The 21,047-nt window shown below is 43.3% G+C and overlaps 1 protein-coding gene across 1 annotated transcript in view; it reads right to left on the bottom strand.

Annotated features, from left to right (window-relative positions):
• map3k1 (mitogen-activated protein kinase kinase kinase 1, E3 ubiquitin protein ligase) overlaps positions 1–10,151 on the bottom strand; it is a 67,283-nt gene extending 57,132 nt beyond the window's left edge. Inside the window, 1 exon segment of the mRNA XM_070442898.1 lies at positions 9,638–10,151. Within this exon segment, the coding sequence (XP_070298999.1) occupies positions 9,638–10,113 (476 nt within the window). The 5' untranslated portion in view covers positions 10,114–10,151.
• Between the last annotated feature and the right edge of the window lie 10,896 nt (positions 10,152–21,047).

The raw sequence follows: 21,047 nt of genomic DNA, 5'->3' as shown, positions 1-21,047 counted from the left end.
ACATGTAGTCCACAGGAGGTTGGTGAAACCTTAAATTGGGGAGAACAGGCACATGGTTATGGCTGGAGCGAAATCTGTGGAATGGKATCAAATGCGCCAAACACATGGTTTCCATGTGTTTGATGCCAGTCCATTCGCKCAGTTCCAACCATTATTAGGAGCCGTCCCTCCCCCTCAGCAGCCTCCACTGACGTAATCTCTTCCGAGACTCATTCAAACTGTCTCGTGGAACGTTGAATAAAAGTGCTACCATGGCTGTGGTCGAAGGGCAGGGATACTCCGACGAGGGCAAAACGGTGAATACGGCTGCATTCAGCCAGGCACATGCCAGCGTTTTCAGCTGCTTGAGGAAACATGGCTTGAAACAAAAACAACTTGACCTGAAAAGCACAAAGAAAGACAAAAGGAAAACAAGTGTGGAACAGTGACCCTGGGGGAGTGTGTGGAGGCCAAGGCAGCTGCCCGGATGAACGCACGGTGGAAGAAAGGCGTGGCTAAGTAAACATTTCTGAGCCCTTCCAAAAACAGCTTTGACTGTAACAAATGGGAGGGCCGCCCGAGCTGAACATGCCAGCCAGGGGACGTTATTTTAACACAGCAAATTCAAAGCAAGGTCCTCATACGATGCATAAATGGACATGTAAAACTGCTTTGGGAGGAACAGAGATTGCACAACTGGTTTGTTTCTCTGCCACTATACATTAGCACATCAGCAGAAGAAAGACGTGGAGCAATACATGAACAGAATGTTGTTAGGAGCTTGGCAGCTAATYGGCAGAGGCACTGGTCAATATTTAGCTGTCCTTGACCCCACCTTCTGGAAAATATTCAACCAAAACTACAAGCCATGCATTCTTTATCAGCATTCAAGATAGCCCTTCTCACCCCCATAAGCCTCTAGAACACTCCAATAACATACTGAACAAATATATAACGCATCATGCAACAATTTCAACGACTTTACAGAGTTACAGCTCACAGAAGGAAATCAGTCTATWGAAATAAATTAGGCCCTAATCTAGCCAATCAGAATGAGTTTTTCCCTACAAAAGAGCTTTATTACAGACAGAAATAYTCTTAWGGTAGAGAAATTAACATTAAATKMTCTGGCAACAGCTCTGGTGAACATTCCTGCAGTCAGCATGCCAATTGSACGCTGCCTCAAAACTTGAGACATCTGTGGCATTGTGTGGTGTGACAAAACTGCACATTTTAGAGTGGCCTTTTGTCCCCAGCACAAGGTGCACCTGTAATGATCATGCTGTTTAATCAGCTTCTTGATATGCCACACCTGTGAGGTGGATGGATTATCTTGGCAAAGGAGAAAATGCTCACTAACAGGGATGTAAACAAATTTGTGCACAACATTTTAGAGAAATAAGCWWKGTGCGTGTGGACAATTTCTGGGACCTTTATTTCAGTTCATGAAACATGGAACCAATACTTTACATGTTGYGTTTATATTTTTGTTCAGTGTATATCATACTCCTACTTACTTGCTGCTTCAACTTTGAAGTCGTGTGTAGTGTTAGCGACGTATGATTTTTGGAGGTCTGTTTTCAGAACACGTCATGTGAAAGTGTGTGTGTGTACACATCGATGTCTGTGTGTATGTTGGCTATGTGTTGAATGCATATACGGAGGGCCTGCAGGAGACCCGTTGTTTTAACTGGTAATCTGGCCCTGATTAGGCAGGGACCCATGTGTTTACTTTTCACATGTCCAGCTTGCCTCGTCCTGCTGCTAACTAAACAGAATCTGGGAGGGGACCCCTAGGCCTGCTCACACGCCTAATGGGGATGGAAATATCCGGGCCTTTTGTTAGTGGCCTCCAGCTCTGAGTGTTGAGCTAACCCCGGGCTTTAAACAGCCAGTTCTGGTGAACGTGGAGRGGCCCAGGCAGGCTGGTTAGACAAAACAGTCAAACCCAGCCTCCAACCCTCTGGAGTCCAGGGCYAACCCACAACCCACTGGGGCAGGGCCATAGAAAACAGACCTACAACTAGGCCCCCCCCTCTCAACGACACATTACCATGGGAAACCCAACGGCTATCAGGTAAGGTCTTGGTTAAAAGACAGCCATTAAAACAAAAGACATTTGCCCCCAAATCCATTTCAAAGATGCATGGGCTTCTAAGAACACCCTTTCTGTTCCAAAACCACAGTCAAACATTATCCAGCAATCGTCGTTCATGCTGATGATGCCGTAGCGCCCCACACGTCGAGCGTGAGACATGTGTTTTCTGTGAACACAATAGTATGGGCTTCCCTGTCTTAAATCATATACCAATTATCACAAATAGCATTAGGCATTTTCAGAACGAGTTGGAGAAGGACAAAAGCTGGCTTCTGACCCCCCCATGTGAAGAATAGAATTTGAGAGCATTCCAGCCCCTGGTCTGCCTAGCAACAGTGCATTTCAGATGCTTCGGGCTGCTCCAGTCTTGAAGTAACTGCTCGTTATAAACATTGCCATGTTACCTTTATAAAATCTTTGCATTTAGCCAGGMAAGTCTTGAACCTTGGCCAGGAGTTTTATGGAATGGATAACAGTGAGAGCTACTTTTCAGTGTCGGACTCAAAGTTGCGTTGTTTGTATGATTAAAAATGTCAMGTCCATCACTATAAAATGTACAGGTTAGAACAGCTCTGAATCAAACCCTGAAAAACAGACGTGTTTCCCTCTAGATACTAGAAGAAGTATAAACAAGGCAATATATTGAAATGTGAACATCTGTCAAAGAAATACTAGTAAAACKAATCGTCTCTCTGCAAAAAAATCTCAGTCTGGAAAATCCAAATCCTTGGATTAAAATGATTCAGTGAAAACTAAAACAGTTGAGAGCTACGCTGAGTCATTGAAAACCGATCTGTCTGCGGCCTCCTCCTCCACAAAACATAAACATAGCGCCTTTTAACATACCTTGATGGTGGAGTTGGCAGTGGACATAGGGGCTGCGGTCAAACCAGTTCTGGATGACCAGATCAAAGCACTCAACACTAGTCATGTGATTCGGTGGGAGGAGATCGGTGGCTCCCCTTGACTCCAAAGGCTCCGTACTATCCCCGGGAAGTAAAGTGTTGCATTTTACACTCAAACGCTACTTTGCCGACCCTGCATTTAACACTGGACAGTAAGCGCATACAGAGAAGATCCTCTGGTCTGGTCCCTTCTCCCCTCAATGTCAAAGGAGCTGACGTTAACAACATATGATAGATAAGAAACTGATCCCTAGGACCACTCTCCACAACTTTCATGACTTTGGAAGATCCAGAACTAGAGCCGTGACGACACCAGTATCGCCATACTCCTTAGTATCGTGGCAAGGAAACAAAACACGAAGCGGATGKAACTTCTTYAGGAAAACATCCCTAATGTTGGAAACAAACATTGTGTTCATGTTTGTTCATCATTGTGTTGTCATCCWGAGTCACATGTATTTATTTAACAAGCTATAACGACAATGTTTTACATACAGCAGGTTTTTAAACGGACCAAAGACCTGGATCTGCTTCGTGTTTTCATTTTTGACATGGATAACATAATCGCAACACTGGTACCGTCCCAGCCCTATCTAGAACTTTGGTTGATGAGCATTGACCTTACCATGGTCCTGGACTTTCTGTATAGGTTAACAGTCTGAAGTGAACATTTGCAGCTCTTTCTAGAAAACACAACCATGCTGGTGTCATTTTTCCGTATGACTATACTGACATCCACAGTTAGTCGTTGAGATGATGTCAGGTCATACTCTTTGAAAGGCCATGGGGTTTGTACTACATAGGCTTTCCCTCTACTTCACCCATGGAGTCATTGGGCATCCAGATGTTAACAAGCTACTAATCTGACTCCAAAACAGCCGCTCCCCCCAGCTGTTCAGTGACCATCCCAGTGTTGGAGCCACGATGACTCATTCTATCACGATGACAGGATAACAAGATGTTAATGACATGATGCCCCCCAGGCTGAAAACGACTGAAGACAAACATGACTTAAGCCCAAATATTTCTTGAACTCTTCAACATYGCCACCTCAAGACAATTAAGTCAAGCTGTGTTTGAAACCTAAGCCCGGAACACCATCAGCTAAATAAAATGCGAGATGAAATTACTTCAGGAAACTCTCAATTATGGATCCTAAGCAATGTGCACAGAGAGGGGATTTTCCGGCTAATTTTTTTTCTCTCCCAGAAATGTCTACTTAGTGATTTTTGGAAGGGGTGTAGTCCAAGGGAAGTGTGCTTCACAAATTACCGCTGGTCTGATGTGACTGCCGATAATTGCAAGGAGTTTTGTGCAGTTAAGAATAMAAGCTACCAGCCAAGGTTATGAGGAGTTTAAAACGAGGTGTACAAACACTAATCAAAACGACAACTACAGTACAAGATATAGGCTACTTTATAAACTGGGTTAGTCGAGCCCTGAATGCTGAYGATGACAGCCGTGGTATATTTAAGTCCTTAWGCACGACGCAACGCAGAGTGCCTGGACACATGATGGTACGGCATACACTTTTCCAGGGGGGCCATATCTTATCCTGCATCAGACTGTCGGTCTACTGTAAACCACAACGTCAGAACTCCTGCCACATCCGCTGGAAATGCAAACAAATTAATTGCGACCCCGTGGGTAGGGAACACCCATTGGCCACATACCAGCTTCTTCTTTTCCAAAGGAAACTTCTGTCCTTCAGAAGCAAAAAGCACAATAGTCAGGTTCCACTCCCATCAGCCTTTCAAGTGCCAACTGGTCAGTTGAGGTTAAGGCCCTGGTGAATTGTGTCCAGTTTCATTGTAAACATAGCACAGAGCCAAGCAAGAGCTCCAATAACTTAAAATGGCCAAGCTGAGAAAATATGGACGAAAAGCCAATGGAGGTGCAGCTTTTCTTGTTTGAGTGACCTGCTGAGGACGTGGTTGGGGGATGTTCTGGCCCTAGGCAGTGCAAGTGATAGCTTCTCTCCTCCATTAGACCTCAACCTCACAATGTAGACAGGATATGTAGGGCACCAACTGGATAAATAATACAACATACACGGTGAAGCCATGAAACTCCTCCAAAAAAGGTAGGCCACATACTGTATCGTACCTACCATTATATCATCTCCCTCAGATACTAACTTTGATTAGGCCTCTATGAATTAAAGCTGCAATATGGACCAAMATTCACATAKAAATGTGAGTTATAGATCTKTCATTCTCATTGAAAGCAAGTCTAAGAAGCGATAGATATGTTCTATGTGCACGATTTCTATGCTTCCCGTTCTTAAGTTTWGTTTTTGCGTATTTTACTTTCCGTTTTGTACAYCAGCTTCAAACAGCTGAAAATGTAAAAAATTGGGTTATGGAAAATATATTTCACAGTGGTTTAAATGGTACAATGATTMTCTACACTAAATATTGCTTGGTTTTGTCACAAACTGAAATKAAGTGAAGTATTAGAATTTTTGCAACCAGGAAATGGAGGAGCGATTTCTGCATAGTGCATCTTTAAATAAGGGACCTTGCGAGACATGAGACATTCAGTGTGCCCAATCGAGTCTTCCCTGAAGTTAGTGTGAAGCATACAAATAGAGTTCAAAGAAACATCTGACCTTAATGTGTAACCGTCACTGTAGATAGCAAGGGAAGAGGCAATCCAGGCCTTTGAATGATTTAAATCCTAAGAAACCGTGTCAGCCAGAGGAGAAAGAGACGTTGGACTAAATTCTCTTTTGATCTCTCGTCAGTAAGACTGTTTACGAGTAGTCAACRAGGTTCTGACTTAACACACCTGCTTTTTGAAACGTCAGCAACACCTGTCGGATGGCTCATCTCCTACCAGCAAGGGTTGTTCAGAGAGGACAAAACAGCTACGAATAGCTCCACAAAACTCAATGACGCTCTGAGGCAACATGTCAGTGAGTGATTCAGTTTGCTGATGCAAACCGAGGCGTTTCGCTTTATCCGACTCAAAATCACGATGTGGCTTCTACAATATGTGAGTGCTGGGGTGGAGTACAACAAACCAGCCTTCCTTGAAAGCACAATGTGTCCAGCTAGAGCATTTCAATAGGATGTGGAAGCCTAAAGGCATTTGCCTGAGCATTAGCCTAATTATGGCTARTATTGAAACTACACTATATACACAAAAGTATGTGGACACCCYTTCAAATTAGTGGATTCAGCCATTTCCGCCACACCCGTTGCTGTATAAAAATCGAGCACACATCTATGCAATCTCTATAGACAAACATTGGCAGTAGAATGGCCTTACTGAAGAGCTCAGTGACTTTCAAATGTGGCACCGTCATAGGATGGCACTTTTCCAGCAAGTCAGTTAGTCAAATTTCTGCCCTGGTCAACTGTGARCGCTGTTATTGTGAAGTGGAAACGTCTAGGAGCAACAACGGCTCAGCCGCGAAGCAGTAGGCCACACAAGCTCACAGAACCGCCGAAAAATYGTCTGTCCTCAGTTGCAACACTCACTACCGAGTTTCAAACTGCCTCTGGAAGCAACGTCAGCACAAGAACTGTTCGTCAGGAGCTTCATGAAATTGGTTTCCATTGCCGAGTTCGACAGACTAATCTGGGTTTGGCGGATGCCAAGAGAATGCTACTTGCCGCAATGCATTGTGCCAAGTGTAAAGTTTGGTGGAGAAGGAATATTGGTCTGGGGCTGTTTTTCATGGTTCGGGCTAGGCCCCTTAGTTCCAGTGGAGGGAAATCTGAACGCTACAGCATACAATGACATTCTAGACGATTCTGTGCTTCCAACTTTGTGGCAACAGTTTGGGGAACGCCCTTTCCTGTTTCAGCATGACAATGCCCCTGTGCACAAAGCGAGGTCCATACAGAAATGGTTTGTCGAGATCGGTGTGGAAGAACTTGACTGGCCTGCACAGAGCCCATCGAACACCTTTGGGATRAATTGGAACGCCAACTGCGAGCCAGGCCTAAACGCCCAACATCAGTGMCCGACCTCGCTAATGCTCTTGTGGCTGAATGGAAGGAAGAAAGTCCCCGCAGCAATGTTCCAACAACTAGTGGAAAGCCTTCCCAGAAGAGTGGAGGCTGTTATAGCAGCAAAGGGGAACCAACTCCATATTAATGCCCATGATTTTGTAATGAGATGTTCGATGAGCAGATGTCCACACACTTTTGGTCATGTAGTGCATATCTATGTAAACTCTGACAAACTCACGACTAAGATATTTCACTCAACTTCTTCAGCATTCATCAGTTTTTAAGTGTAATAAAATATCTGACATGGGATTGTGTTTACTTGTATGCTTTCTGTAATGCAAGTCCCTGCAAGCCATTGACACAATGATGATGCCTCCCTAAATAAAATATGCCAATTATGGGTTTGGCTTGTGATGTCTTGCTCTACTAAATGAAAAAGGGTATAATATATACTTAACATTCATTATTGTCTCTATATTTCATTGGCCCAAAGATCAGTAGAGAGAGGAGTAAAGTTCAACCGAGAAACTACTGTGTGCAGAAAAGGGCTTGGGCCTCTGAGGTCCAACAGTGGAGTTCAGTTTGTTGGAATTTTACCTTTGTGCGGTGAGGGGATACTGATGGTTTGCCTTAGCCCATTATCCCGGACAAGAAACRCCACAATGGAATCCAGCTCTCTTTCCATCCATTTCTTTAGCTTTCAACGTCCTATTCATCTTTCATTATCTGTACCGTTCCAAAAGCCAATGTCTCATGTTGCAACAAATTCTCATCTCACAATCTTTCCTTTCTAAAAAGCTGTCATTCATCCCGGGCTGATCTTTGCGCTATATGGCTGTGTTGAGAAAGGAAGCCCAAGTCTGATATTTTTTTTTTTTTTCACTAATAGGTCTTTTGACCAATCAGTTTAGCTCTGAAAAAGAGCTGATGTGAAAAGATCTGAAAATAGAATTGGGCTGCCTGTCAATACACCTGTCAATCATTAATCCTTAAGAGTCTATTGACGCACCCGTGCAGCAATCTATTTAACATAATACAAAAATCCCCATCAAAATCTGCTAGTTTTAACAGTGCTGTTTGTCAAACCAGGGGACATCACCAAAATTGTTCTCACAAAAATGTCTGTAACATCTGAATGGTTTGGCCTACTAACTATGACCACCACGATGGTGTTCTCCGTTCTGCTCTACAACCCCCACAACCTGTTTGAAGTCGGTACCGCCAATGTGCCAACTTCTGTCTGTAGYGTCCGAACCGTTTGGGCTATAAACTAATATGACTCCACTATGGAAAGGGAAGACTCTCACGAACACGATGGTGGTTAAATGTGTCCAAAAAAATTACATTTTTGCTGAGATTTCTTATATCTCCTAGACATAGGACAGACACTTCAAAACCTTGTGTCTGTTTTGCCATTGATGAATGTGTTATTCAATGCGTTTCTATGGGCTATAGCAGTAAAGGCCAAATTAAATATTTGATCAAAAGCATTTTAAATATTTTGTTTGATACTTACAGGGGTCCTAAAATYATCAATCAAATAGCTAAATGATCSATGGTATGACCATCTTAAAACAATTCCATGTTAGTTTAGGAGAATACCCACCCCACCTTGAACCAGGTAGCCTAGCGGTTAGAGCGTTGGGCCAGTAACCGAAAGGTTGCTGGATCAAATCCCTGAGCTGACAAGGTAAAATCTGTCGTTCTGCTCCTGAACAAGGCAGTTAACCCACTGTTTCCCGGTAGGCCGTCATTGTAAATAATAATTTGTTCTTAACTGACTTGCCTAGTTAAATAAATAAAAATAATGGACACAAAGATGTTGATTGTTAAACACTACTCACAAAAGAAAATATATAGAAGTTGGCTGATTTTTAATAGCAACCGTTACAGAACTGCGTTTGAACTGTGTACACAGGACAACCAATGAATTTGAATTGTAGAACAGTGCATAACAAAGGATGTTCTATAAATGGAAAAACAGCAGAATTGGGATACCTGCTTGAAGTACTTGACCTACTGTGAGGTCACACAGAATTTCTTTCACCATGAACTTTTTAATAATAAAAACAATTCCGTTAAAATATTAGCTGCTTTTTCACATGTGTTTTTCTATGTGTAACGTGATGACGTTTAAATGTCTTACTCTCAGAAAACCTATTGGTAGTGCAACCTAGTACTGCTGACCGTGGCACGTCTGTAAATAGACACTTCTGACTCTACTTCCAAATGACACATAGCCTACACAAACGGTCCTTCTACACGAGGGTTCGTAAGTAAGCATGTCACGGTAAGGTCTACTACACCTGTTGTATTCAGAGCATGTGACAAATAAAATGTGTTACAAGTTGGAGAATTACCGACCTTGAATTCTCTGGTCTTTGAAATTTTGACCTATACTTTTGAAAAAGCCTACATTAAGACCCATAACCATTATTAATTATTTATTTATAAACCAATAAAAACGATGCTTACAGTAAACACGCACTTGTATTTCATAAATCGCTATTGCAAGTTTCAAAAACTGATTGAAACGTGCGCCAAGACGAGGAAATCTCACAAATTAATATATAACTGTGCAACAAAGTAACTAGCTATGTYTGCAACTGACAGAATCCAACCAACAAGATAAAAAGTATAACGATTATCAAACAATCCATGCACTGAGAGTCAATCTTGTATGTACAGCTTACCTATTTTGTGTAGTATTAACTTCTATTGAAGTTACGGTTGCACCATTATCCGGACTGAGATGGTCGCTGCTGTTTTTGAAAGAAGTTTTCAACAATTCCTGAGCGGCTGTAGACAAACTATTAGTCGTTTTATCCGAGAGAGGGTGATCAGTTAGTGAGTTGCTCTGCTGAATGTGGGGTGTTTTCTGTAATAAAGTAGCCTGGACCGCACCAGGCGAGGAAATGGACAAGAAGTGAAGCTGCGCTGATATCGGAGCCGTCCCAGTCTCAGGAGACAGGAGCAGCGACTCAGGTTTATCCAGATCCACACTTCGGACTTTGCGTAGATCTTTACGTCTCCATTGTGAGTTTTCCCCGGTACTACTCTTCGCCTTACCGTGACTGCTTGAATTTCCTTGAAAACCGCTTTCAACGTTTGTGCTGTTATTCGACTCATATATTCCTGACGACGAGGTCCGGCTCCCCGCCGTCGCCATTTTCAGTCACGGAGTTTATCACTTATTAGGTTCTATGAAGAGGGAGTGGAGGGCATTGGGGGATGGTCGGGAGGGAGGAGCGAGAGAACCGTGGTGTTTACATTCGACCGTAAAATGCGCTTCAGTTGGCGTATTTTGCGCAACTTTACGCAAGGTCCAAATCTCTCAAAATAAGATCGACAATAAATGATACGTGACTCCTGTTACAGGCAGCATGTGATACCACATCAACACGCTTAAAATTATGAATCAGAATAAAGTTCTTTGTTTTATTTTAGATGTATTTAAAAACTGCAGAGAAAGTTAAACCATACATAACTACAAACCATTGGTAGCTGAAAACACACCCAGGGAACACTCAGGTTAAAATACATGAAACAGAACACAAAACTGGCACAAAAATGCTGCATTTACACAGGCAACTCAATTCTGAGCGTTTTTGCACTAATTGGTCTTTTCACTAATCAGATCTGCTCTTTTGCCAATAATTAGGCAAMATATCAGAATTGTGCTGCCTGTGTAAACAACACAGCTCTATTTAAAATGAGCTATTTAGCGCAGTAAAAACACCTGTCTATTAGCCACCAATAATCTCAACCAATAAAAAACAAGAAACACTTAATAATGAACACGTGCTTGTAAAGGTTGTAAACTGATGGGAAATTTGGCCTACTAACTGGAAGTTTCATAAATGACTGAGTAAAACAAACATAGGTCTACATTGAACACATAAATACTTTGAATAAAGATTGTTGTTATATGGTTTAGCCTTAGGCCTACATAAATGAACAAAACAAACAGAACTTATAACTAGTAATATAATTATTTCTGTTCTGTTCTGATATTTACTTATCAGTATAAACTGCAGAGATTGTCCCAAAGCACCAGGGAGGTCTCTGGCCATGACCAACCAGTTCAGTGTGTTCCTCTTTTTCTAGGGCAACCGTTGGTCTGGGCAGAGTGTCAGCTTTGTGAACCTGCAAATTGCATGTCCCCCTGAATCTATCTTTTGTTATTCAAGTTATGTAATGGCACAATTGAGTTTAAGGTCCTAACAGCAAAKAAATATTGGGCTTGAAGGCTTCAACACAAACCCACATCATGTGAAGTATATTCTTATTTGGAAATACAGTACTTTTCCCCTTCACTGTATTCATGTCATGTACATTGTTGAAAATATCAGCCCTCAAATGAAACCATTGATATGGTTTTCCTCTTGATATAAAGGGATTGTTCTTCTTGATTCAAAGTACATTACATGTAGGTTACACCAAATGCTTTTATGTATGAATAGTATGTGCTATTATGACCTATAGTGCATGATATTCAGGGATTTCACAAACATGAAAGTCAATGCCGAGCTATCTTGATATAACAATCAGAAACTCTTGAACATGGACCGTTTCAGACTGTGATTTTGAGCGTGCAAACTCAGCAAAAAAGTTTTGTTTTCCCAGAAACCGGTAGTTGGGCAAGCAGGGTATTTTCTTTCTAAAAAAACAGAGAGCAGAGTGGATCTTTGAGCCCTGGGGAGAAAACAATTTCCTGTCAATGTGGATTCAATCCATCACCAAGCGCTATTCATAGCCACTCAGACTTCCTGTAGCTTCTACACGTCCTGCTCACGTGGGCCTGAACACATGAAACATGTCCACACCTCCTCACTCATGGTAATTTATACCAGGGTTGCTTTGGTCATTGAGGCTTACAAAGGTGTCATCGTTTGATCATTGACAGGGTAGAATCAAATTAAATGTTATTTGTCACATGCTTTGTAAACAACAGGTGTAGACTAACAATGAAATGCTTACTTACGGGCCCTTTTCCAGCAATGCAGAGTTAAATAGAAAACATATACAATATAAATAGTGACATGAGGAATAAATACACAGTAAATAATGAATAACAATAACGAGTAAAAAATAACATGGCTATATACAGGGAGTACCAGTACTGTGTCGATGTGCAGGGGTACGAGGTCATTGAGGTAGCTATGTACATATAGGTAGGGGTAAACTGACTAGGCAACTGTAACGGCTGTCGTCGGAAGAAGGTGAAGACCAAAACGCAGCGTGGTAAGTGTTCGTCATGTTTAATAGAAACTGAACACTAAAAAGCAAAAACAACAAGTGACAACCGAAACAGCTCCGTCAGGTGCAACACACACTAAACAGAAATGAATCACCCACAACACAAAATGGGAAAACAGGMTACCTAAGTATGGCTCCCAATCAGAGACYACGATAGACAGCTGCCTCTGATTGGGAACCACACCAGGCCAAACACATAGAAAACCAACAACATAGAAAAAAGAACATAGACTGCCCACCCTAGTCACACCCTGGCCTAACCAAAATAGAGAATAAAAAACCTCTCTATAGCCAGGGCGTGACAGTAACAGGATAGACAATAGACTGAGCTGTAGCAGCAGCGTATGTGGTGAGTGTGAAAGTGTGTGTGTGTGTGTGTGTGTGTGTGTGTGTGTGTGTGTGTGTGTGTGTGTGTGTGCTGTCTCTTATACACATCTAGATGTGTATAAGAGACAGATGTGTAAGCGGTAGCAGTCTTATGGCTTGTGGGGTATCTTTTCGGGGTCCTGTTGGTTCCAGACCTGGTGCACTGGTACCGCTTGCTGTGCGGTAGCAGAGAGAACAGTCTCCCTTGGACCTGTCTCTTATACACATCTAGATGTGTATAAGAGACAGTTTCACAACTGTGTGGGTGTGTCTGAACCATGTTAATTCCTTAAAATTAATGATGTGAGTGCTACGGGGCGATATTCATTTAGGCAGGTTACCTTGATGCATTTGTGTTCATTTACCTTTATTTTAATTTATTCAATAGGTGCTTCAACTTCTTAAGAACTTTATACTGTGAACATACTAAATAAACATGACAATTTAACTTATATGTTTATGAGAAACATAATAATGAATTTCGTAATATCGATGTTTAGGTCACTGTAATTATATCTGCCGCTGTGGCCCTGCAGTTTCCAGTCCTGGTGTCTTCAACTGACACCTTGCCAGGGGTCAATAGGACTCCTGCTCCTCCCCTGGGGGTCTTATAAGCCTTCACCATTGAGGTACTCCTGTTGCCTATTCCTAGGCAGAGGGGGCAGCCGTCACCGGATCCACCACTGCATCTTGTTGGCTCCCCTCTTCCAGCGCTGCTTCACAGCCTGCACTGGCCTCCACAGTATCATTCGCCCTGGTCTGGTGACCTCAAGCACCTTTTGTGACGGGGCGGCCAGGTAAACCAAAAGACAGGCCTTCTGGTCTACATKTCTTCCTCTCTGAATGACCACAAGTATTTATGTCATTCCTCTCAGTGACTGTTTACCCTTGCTGCCCTTTGTTGTTGATTTCAAAGCACGCTGTGTGGTCAGAAACATGCTTTCCCCATCCTGATGAGCACTTCCACAGTTTTCCCTCCTGCTGAACTTTTCCTCCTGTGTACTGAATCCCTGTATGTCTCATGTTTAATTGTGCGTGCATCTAAACGTAAGTGCCTTGAGATCTGTGTCATGTTATGTGGAGCTAAGTTTTGTGGTTTATTGTGTACAATTACCATGTGTTGAGCTTGTTAGCTAGCTCACGCTCCCACTAGCGTTAGCAGTACCGTTAGCATTTTGCATTGGAATGCATTAGCATTTTAGCATGGCTGTTAGCGATTAGCAGTTTCTAAGCATTGCTCATTTATGGTGCTAGGTTGTTTTCTATTCTATATATATATATATATCACTCATGCTCATTGTAATTATATTATGTATACATTTTAACATTACTGTAATGTTTATTTGAGCACATTTGCCTGAGTTTCAGGTTTAGAAGTCCAGTAGGGTGTTTGCCAGTCTATTGCCATGTGTCACGCCCTGATCTGTTTCGCCTGTCCTTGTGCTTGTCTCCACCCCCCTCCAGCTGTCGCCCATTTTCTCCATTATCCCCTGGGTATTTATACCAGTTGGTTTTGTTTTGTTTTTTGTCAAGCCTACCAGCGCTTTTCCCTCTGTTCCTGTCTATTGATTCTTCCAGTTTTTCTCAGTTTTGACCTTTTCTGCCCGCCCTGACCCTGAGCCTGCCTGCCGTCCTGTACCTTTGCCCCACTACTCTGGATTACCAACCTCTGTCTGACTTGACCTGTCATTTGCCTGCCCCTGTTGCTGTAATACGCATTGTTACTTCAACACAGTCTGCATTTGGGTCTTACCTGAAACATGATACCATGTGACTAGGCCTTATACCTGCTGTAGTATATAGCCCTTGCTGTTATATACTTACCTGTGCTAGTTTATACAGCCATGTCATTCATAATATAGCAGCGCTATAGCCTAAGTTTTCTTTCTCCTCTTTCCTTTCAGAACCACATAGTTAATGTCAGTTCTCACTGTGCATGACTCTCAGTTATCTGAACTGTGAGTGGTCAGATGTGTGTGTGATGTGTGAATGTGGACATCTTCTTCCATTAAACTCTACAGACATTCTGTAGTGGTTGCTACCAGCCTTTAGCCAGCACCTAAGGTCTCTTATTACATTCATGGTCCTTCGATTCTCTACAACCCTAACCCTATTTTCCACCAGCACCTAATTAAGGATGTGCGTATGACCGCTAACTTTTCTATAGATGGAATTTTGATGTTTACCATTATATTGTCAGATGCGATTTAAAAAATAACTGTAAAACTGTACCCTCAGCCAATTACTAACAACAACCCTCAAATGACAAAGGCTTTTCTAGTCTGARGTACAAACTCAAGAGTGGGATTAATACCCAACTGTAGTGAGAAAGGTAATTGTGASACATTTCACAGGTTTTACAAATGTCCAGGGCCCGGTTTCTCAAAAGCAGTTTAAGGGTAAATTCGTCATTAGAACCATAGGATCCGATATGGCTCTAAAATGAACGTRGSYTTAAGWTACTTTTGGGAAACCRGGCCCTGGAATGTAACAACTCACTCAACACACAGCATAAAGCAGAAATCTGTGTTTTTTTTCTTTTTGGACAAGTTGATATAGCCTCCCGCTTCAAAACGTTTTCATCCTACTGGATAAGGACCAAGCTACAGGTACAGTACAATGTTGGTTCAGTTAGGGTAGAACCAGATTAAACACTGACTTGGCATCCTTTAGCGACAAATGACTTGTATTAAAAAAAGACTGGGCCACAGCGACCGTGGTCACCCTCACTGTCATTCTTCATCAACCAGTGGTTCACAAAAGGTACAAATGCAACAGGTTTTGTCTATTAGTACACACCATATCACCAACCACACATACGGTATCTTCTTCAGTCCCACGGTTGCTGCTTCAATCTGGGACCAAATACTTTGGGGTGTAGTCAAGCCAAAGGTTTCCAAGCGCAAACAAGACGGTCAAGTTCATTAGGGCAACAGAAAATGGATGGCGCCGGAGGAKATGGCTGCTGTTTTACAGGCTCCCAACCAATTGTGCAATTGTGTGTGTTTTTTCGCGTTATTTGTAACTTATTTTCTACATAATATTTCTGCCACTGTCTCTTATGACCAAAAAGAGCTTCTGTAAATCAGGACAGCGATTACTCACCTCATACTGGACAAATCATTTTTCTTTAACGAGTCGGACTCGAAGGATTTACTTCAGACATCCGTCAAGGCCCAAATCCCCGTCATTCGCATGAGAAAGAGATGGAGACATAGGGGACGTAGGTCGGGGTGCGTTGTAAGGATCCGACTGCCTCGACCATCAGTCCTATTAGCCAACGTACAATCATTGGATAAGAAAATAGACATGTTGCGWTCACGAATATCCTACCAACGGGACAATAAAAACTGTAATATCTTATGCTTCAACACATGGATAACATACAGCTGGCGGGTTTTACGCTGCATCGGCAAGATAGAACAGCCGCCTCCGGTAAGACAAGGGGTAGTGGTGTGTGTATATTTGTAAACAACAGCTGGTGCACAAAATCTAATATTAAGGAAGTCTCAAGGTTTTGCTCACCTGGGGTAGAGTATCTCATGATAAGCTGTAGACCACACTATTTATCAAGAGAGTTTTTGTCTATATTTTTCGTAGCTGTCTATTTACCAACACAAACCGATGCTGGCACTAAGACCGCAGTCAATGAGCTATATAAGGCCATAAGCAAACAGGAAAACACCCATCCAGAGGCTGTGCTCTTAGTGGCTGGGGACATTAATGCGGGGAAACTTAAATCCRTTTTACCTAATTTCTACCAGCATGTTAAATGTGCAACCAGAGGATAAAACCTCTAGACCACCTTTACTCCACACACAGAGACGCGTACAAAGCTCTCCCTCGCCCTCCATTTGGCAAATCCGACCATAATTCTATCCTCCTGATTCCTGCTTACAAGCAAAAGTGGTCAGTTGAAGTAGTGGTCAGATGAAGCAGATGCTAAGCTACAGGACTGTTTTGATAACACAGACTGGAATATGTTCCGGGTTACTTCCGATGGCATTGAGGAGTACACCACATCAGTCACTGGCTTCATCAATAAGTGCATCGACTATGTCGTCCCCACAGTAACCGTACGTACATACCCCAACCAGAAGCCATGGATTACAGGTAACATCCACACTGAGCTAAAGSGTACAGCTGCCGTTTCAAGGAGCGGGACTCTAACCCAGACGCTTATAAGAAATCCCGCTCTGCTCTCCGACGAACCATCAAACAGGCAAAGCGTCCATACAGGACTAAGACTGAATCGTTCTACACCGGCTCCGACGCTCGTCGGATGTGGCAGGGCTTGCAAACTATTACAGATGACAAAGGGAAGCAAAGCCACGAGCTGCYTAGTGACACGAGCCTACCAGACGAGCTAAATTACTTCTATGCTAACTTCGAGGCAAGCAACACTGAAGCATGCATGAGAGCATCAGCTGTTCCGGACGACTGTATGATCACGCTCTCCGTAGCCGATGTGAGTAAGACCTTTAAACAGGTCAACATTCACAAGGCCGCAGGGCCAGACGGATTACCAGGACGTGTGCTCCGAGCATGCGCTGACCAACTGGCAGGTGTCTTCACTGACATTCTCAACATGTCCCTGATTGAGTCTGTAATACCAACATGTTTCAAGCAGACCACCATAGTCCCTGTGCACAAGAACACTAAGGTAACCTGCCTAAATGACTACCAACCCGTAGCACTCATGTCTGTAGCCATGAAGTGCTTTGAAAGGCTGGTCATGGCTCACATCAACACCATTATCCCAGAAACCCTAGACCCACTCCAATTTGCATACCACCCCAATAGATCCACAGATGATGCAATCTCTATTGCACTCCACACTGCCCTTTCACCCCTGGACAAAAGGAACACCTATGTGAAAATGCTATTCATTGACTACAGGTCAGCATTCAACACCATAGTGCCCTCAAAGCTCATCACTAAGCTAAGGACCCTGGGACTAAACACCTACCTCTGCAACTGGATACTGGACTTCCCGATTGGCCACCCCCAGGTGGTGAGAGTAGGTAACAATACATCTGCTACCCTGATCCTCAACACAGGGCCCCTCAGGGGTGCATGCTCAGTCCCCTCCTGTACTCCCTGTTCACCCATGACTGCATGGCCAGGCACGACTCCAACACCATCATTAAGTTTGCAGACGACACAGCAGTGGTAGGCCTGATCACCRACAAYGATGAGACAGCCTATAGGGAGGAGGTCAGAGACCTGGCCGGGTGGTGCCAGGATAACAACCTATCCCTCAACATGATCAAGACAAAGGAGATAATTATGGACTACAGGAAAAGGAGGACCGAGCACGCCCCCATTCTCATCGCCGGGGCTGTAGTGGAGCAGGTTGAGAGCTTCAAGTTCCTTGTTGTCCACATCACCACCACACTATCATGGTCCAAACAGACTAAGACAGTCGTGAAGAGAGCACGACAAAACCTATTGCCCCTCAGGAGACTGTAAAGATTTGTCATGGGTTGTCAGATCCTCAAAAAGTTCTACAGCTGCACCATCGAGAGCATCCTGACTGGTTGCATCACTGCCTAGAATGGCAACTGCTCGGCCTCCGACTGCAAGGCACTACACAGGGTAATGCGTATGGCCCAGTACTTCACTGGGGCTAAGCTTCCTGCCATCCAGGACCTCTATACCAGGCGGTGTCAGAGGAAGGCCCTAAAAATTGTCAAAGACTCCAGCCACCCTAGTCATAGACTGTTATCTCTACTACCGCATGGCAAGCGGTACCGGAGTGCCAAGTCTAGGTCCAAAAGGCTTCTTAACAGCTTCTATCCCCAAGCCATAAGACTCCTGAACAGTTAATCAAAGGGCTACCCAGGCCCCTCTTTTACGCTGCTGCTACTCTGTTTATTATTTATGCATRGTCACTTTAACTCTACCTACATGTACATATTACCTCAATTTCCTCGACTAACCAGTGCCCCCACACATTGACTCTGTATCGGTACCCCCTGTATATAGCCTCCACATTGACTCTGTACCGGTACCCCCTGTATATAGCCTCCACATTGACTCTGTATCGGTACCCCCTGTATATAGCTTCCACATTGATCTGTATCGGTACGCCCTGTATATAGCTCCACATTGACTCTGTATCGGTACCCCTGTACTATAGCCTCCACATTACTCTGTACCGGTACCCTGTATATAGCCTCCACATTGACTCTGTACGGTACCCCCTGTATATAGCTCCACATTGACTCTGATCGGTACCCCCTGTATATAGCCTCCACATTTGACTCTGTATCGGTACCCCTTGTATATAGCCTCCACATTGACTCTGTACCGGTACCCCCTGTATATAGCCTCCACATTGACTCTGTATCGGTACCCTGATATAGCCTCCACATTGACTCTGTTCGGTACCCCCCTGTATATAGCCTCCACATTGACTCTGTATCGGTACCCCTGTATATAGCCTCCACATGACTCTGTATCGGTACCCCCTGTATATAGCCTCCACATTGACTCGTATTACCGGACACCCCTGTATATAAGCCTCCACATTGACTCTGTATCGGTACCCCCTGTATATAGCCTCCACATTGACTCTGTACCGTACACCCTGTATATAGCCTCCACATTGACTCTGTACCGGTACCCCCTGCTATATAGTCCCACATTGACTCTGACCGGTACACCCTGTATATAGCCTCCACATTGACTCTGACCGTACACCCCTGTATATAGCCTCCACATTGACTCTGTACGGTACCCCCTGTATATAGCCTCGCTACTGTTATTTTACTGCTCCTCTTTAATTCATTATTATTTTTACTTTACACTTATTTTTCGACAAAACTGCATGTTGGTTAAGGCTTGTAAGTAAGCATTCACTTTAAGGTCTCACCTGTTGTATTCGGCGCATGTGACTAGTGAGATTTGATGAAATTGATTTTTTAAGTGGAAAACAAACTGCAAATCCAGGCAGTTCTTGCCTGTTTTAGTCCACTTTCTTCCATTTGGTGACTAATGAACGCRACCACATTGTCCTGAGGTGGGGCAAAACCCCACTCCTACCACATAGCTGGCATATAGTTGGAAGGCTTGTGGGACTGTTTGAGATCCTGCATTCTCCACATTCCTTTGTCAGGTTTGTTTCCTGTGACAAATATACCATCAAGCATTAAAGTTTAGGAACATGTTCATAAAAGGTCAATTGCACAACTGTCAAGTGACATTTGTGTTTACACTACACACAGTATGACTGAACGAATTTAGASCAATCAAGATTCAATGCAGATAATAATTTATTTAAAGGGATAGTTCACCCAAATTACAAAATACATTTTGAATGTTTCCTTAGCTTGAACACAGTCTATGGAAAAATAGAGATTGCGATCTCCACACTTTGATTTTGTTTATCTAAGCTGTYACCAACTCTAAATATTGGTATTTTCTAGCCAAAAACCAATGAAAATAAATGTAGGTCTACTCCCAGCCTGAAATGTAAACAATGCTGCAGCTACTTTGGTGTACATTGGTTTTTGGTGGGAAAATGCTATTAGCGCAGTAGCTATATACATTTTGCAGACCCTGTGTCACGCATTGTACATCATCAGAAARTTCCTTATAGCTTTACGATACATTTCTCCTCCTTTCTCTGGTGACAAGCCTCACATTGAGGTTTATTTTGGGTTCAGAAAGTAATTGAAGTTCAACAGCCGACACCCCGTCGTCGCCCTTCTCTGAGAAACACCAAACCCATGCCAATGTCCCAAAAAATGTTTCACCATTTTCATTGTGTTTAGCAACGGCTTTTCCCTAAAGACATGCCACTCATTCCATGTGATTTGGCATTGATTTCACACCAGTGCGCTGGCCTGACAACCACACAAATGTCTTTAACCTCTGTGTGTCAAATGCACTCAATTTGCGTGATGGCCTCTTGATGAATGCTTTCTGGTCATGTTCAACTATGCACTGATTCCCCATAAAATCCAAATCCCAATTATTCTGTCCCAAGGAACAACTCACGCTGGGCGTATTAAGCTCTTGCATGYGGATGCGGCATCTGTCCGACCGGGTTTGGGACCCCGGCCCAGAATCTGTCAGATTCAGTTGGGGTGGGGAGTGTGGGAATAGCTTTTGTTTGTGGGACCCTAGCCCCCCAACCCCCCACCCACCACTTTTGGAGCCTGGTAGGTGCATACGTTCTTCAAACAGAGGCATTCTGAAGCACAAGGTTTCATGTCCTCAAGAATGTGTAATTTCCACCCCTACACTATCCTACTCCACTGCTGTGCAGCTTGATATGAAACTCTTTGGAAAGCTCTAGAATGTCTGTTCACACAGTGGCACTGGTTAGCTGTGTCAATCCTCGAGGGGGAAGCCCATCAACTAGTCTATGTGTCGGTGTCAGTGACAAATCAAACAAACATTTATCACAACTTCATGTGTGTATAATTGCTAAATGTCATCCGCAATCAAAGGTTATCTTTTGTGAAAAGG

Source organism: Salvelinus sp. IW2-2015, linkage group LG4q.1:29 (assembly GCF_002910315.2).
Source record: "Salvelinus sp. IW2-2015 linkage group LG4q.1:29, ASM291031v2, whole genome shotgun sequence".
Classification (NCBI taxonomy): Eukaryota; Metazoa; Chordata; class Actinopteri; order Salmoniformes; family Salmonidae; genus Salvelinus; species Salvelinus sp. IW2-2015.
Note: the sequence above shows the minus strand (reverse complement) of the source record. Positions and strands in the feature narration are given on the sequence as shown.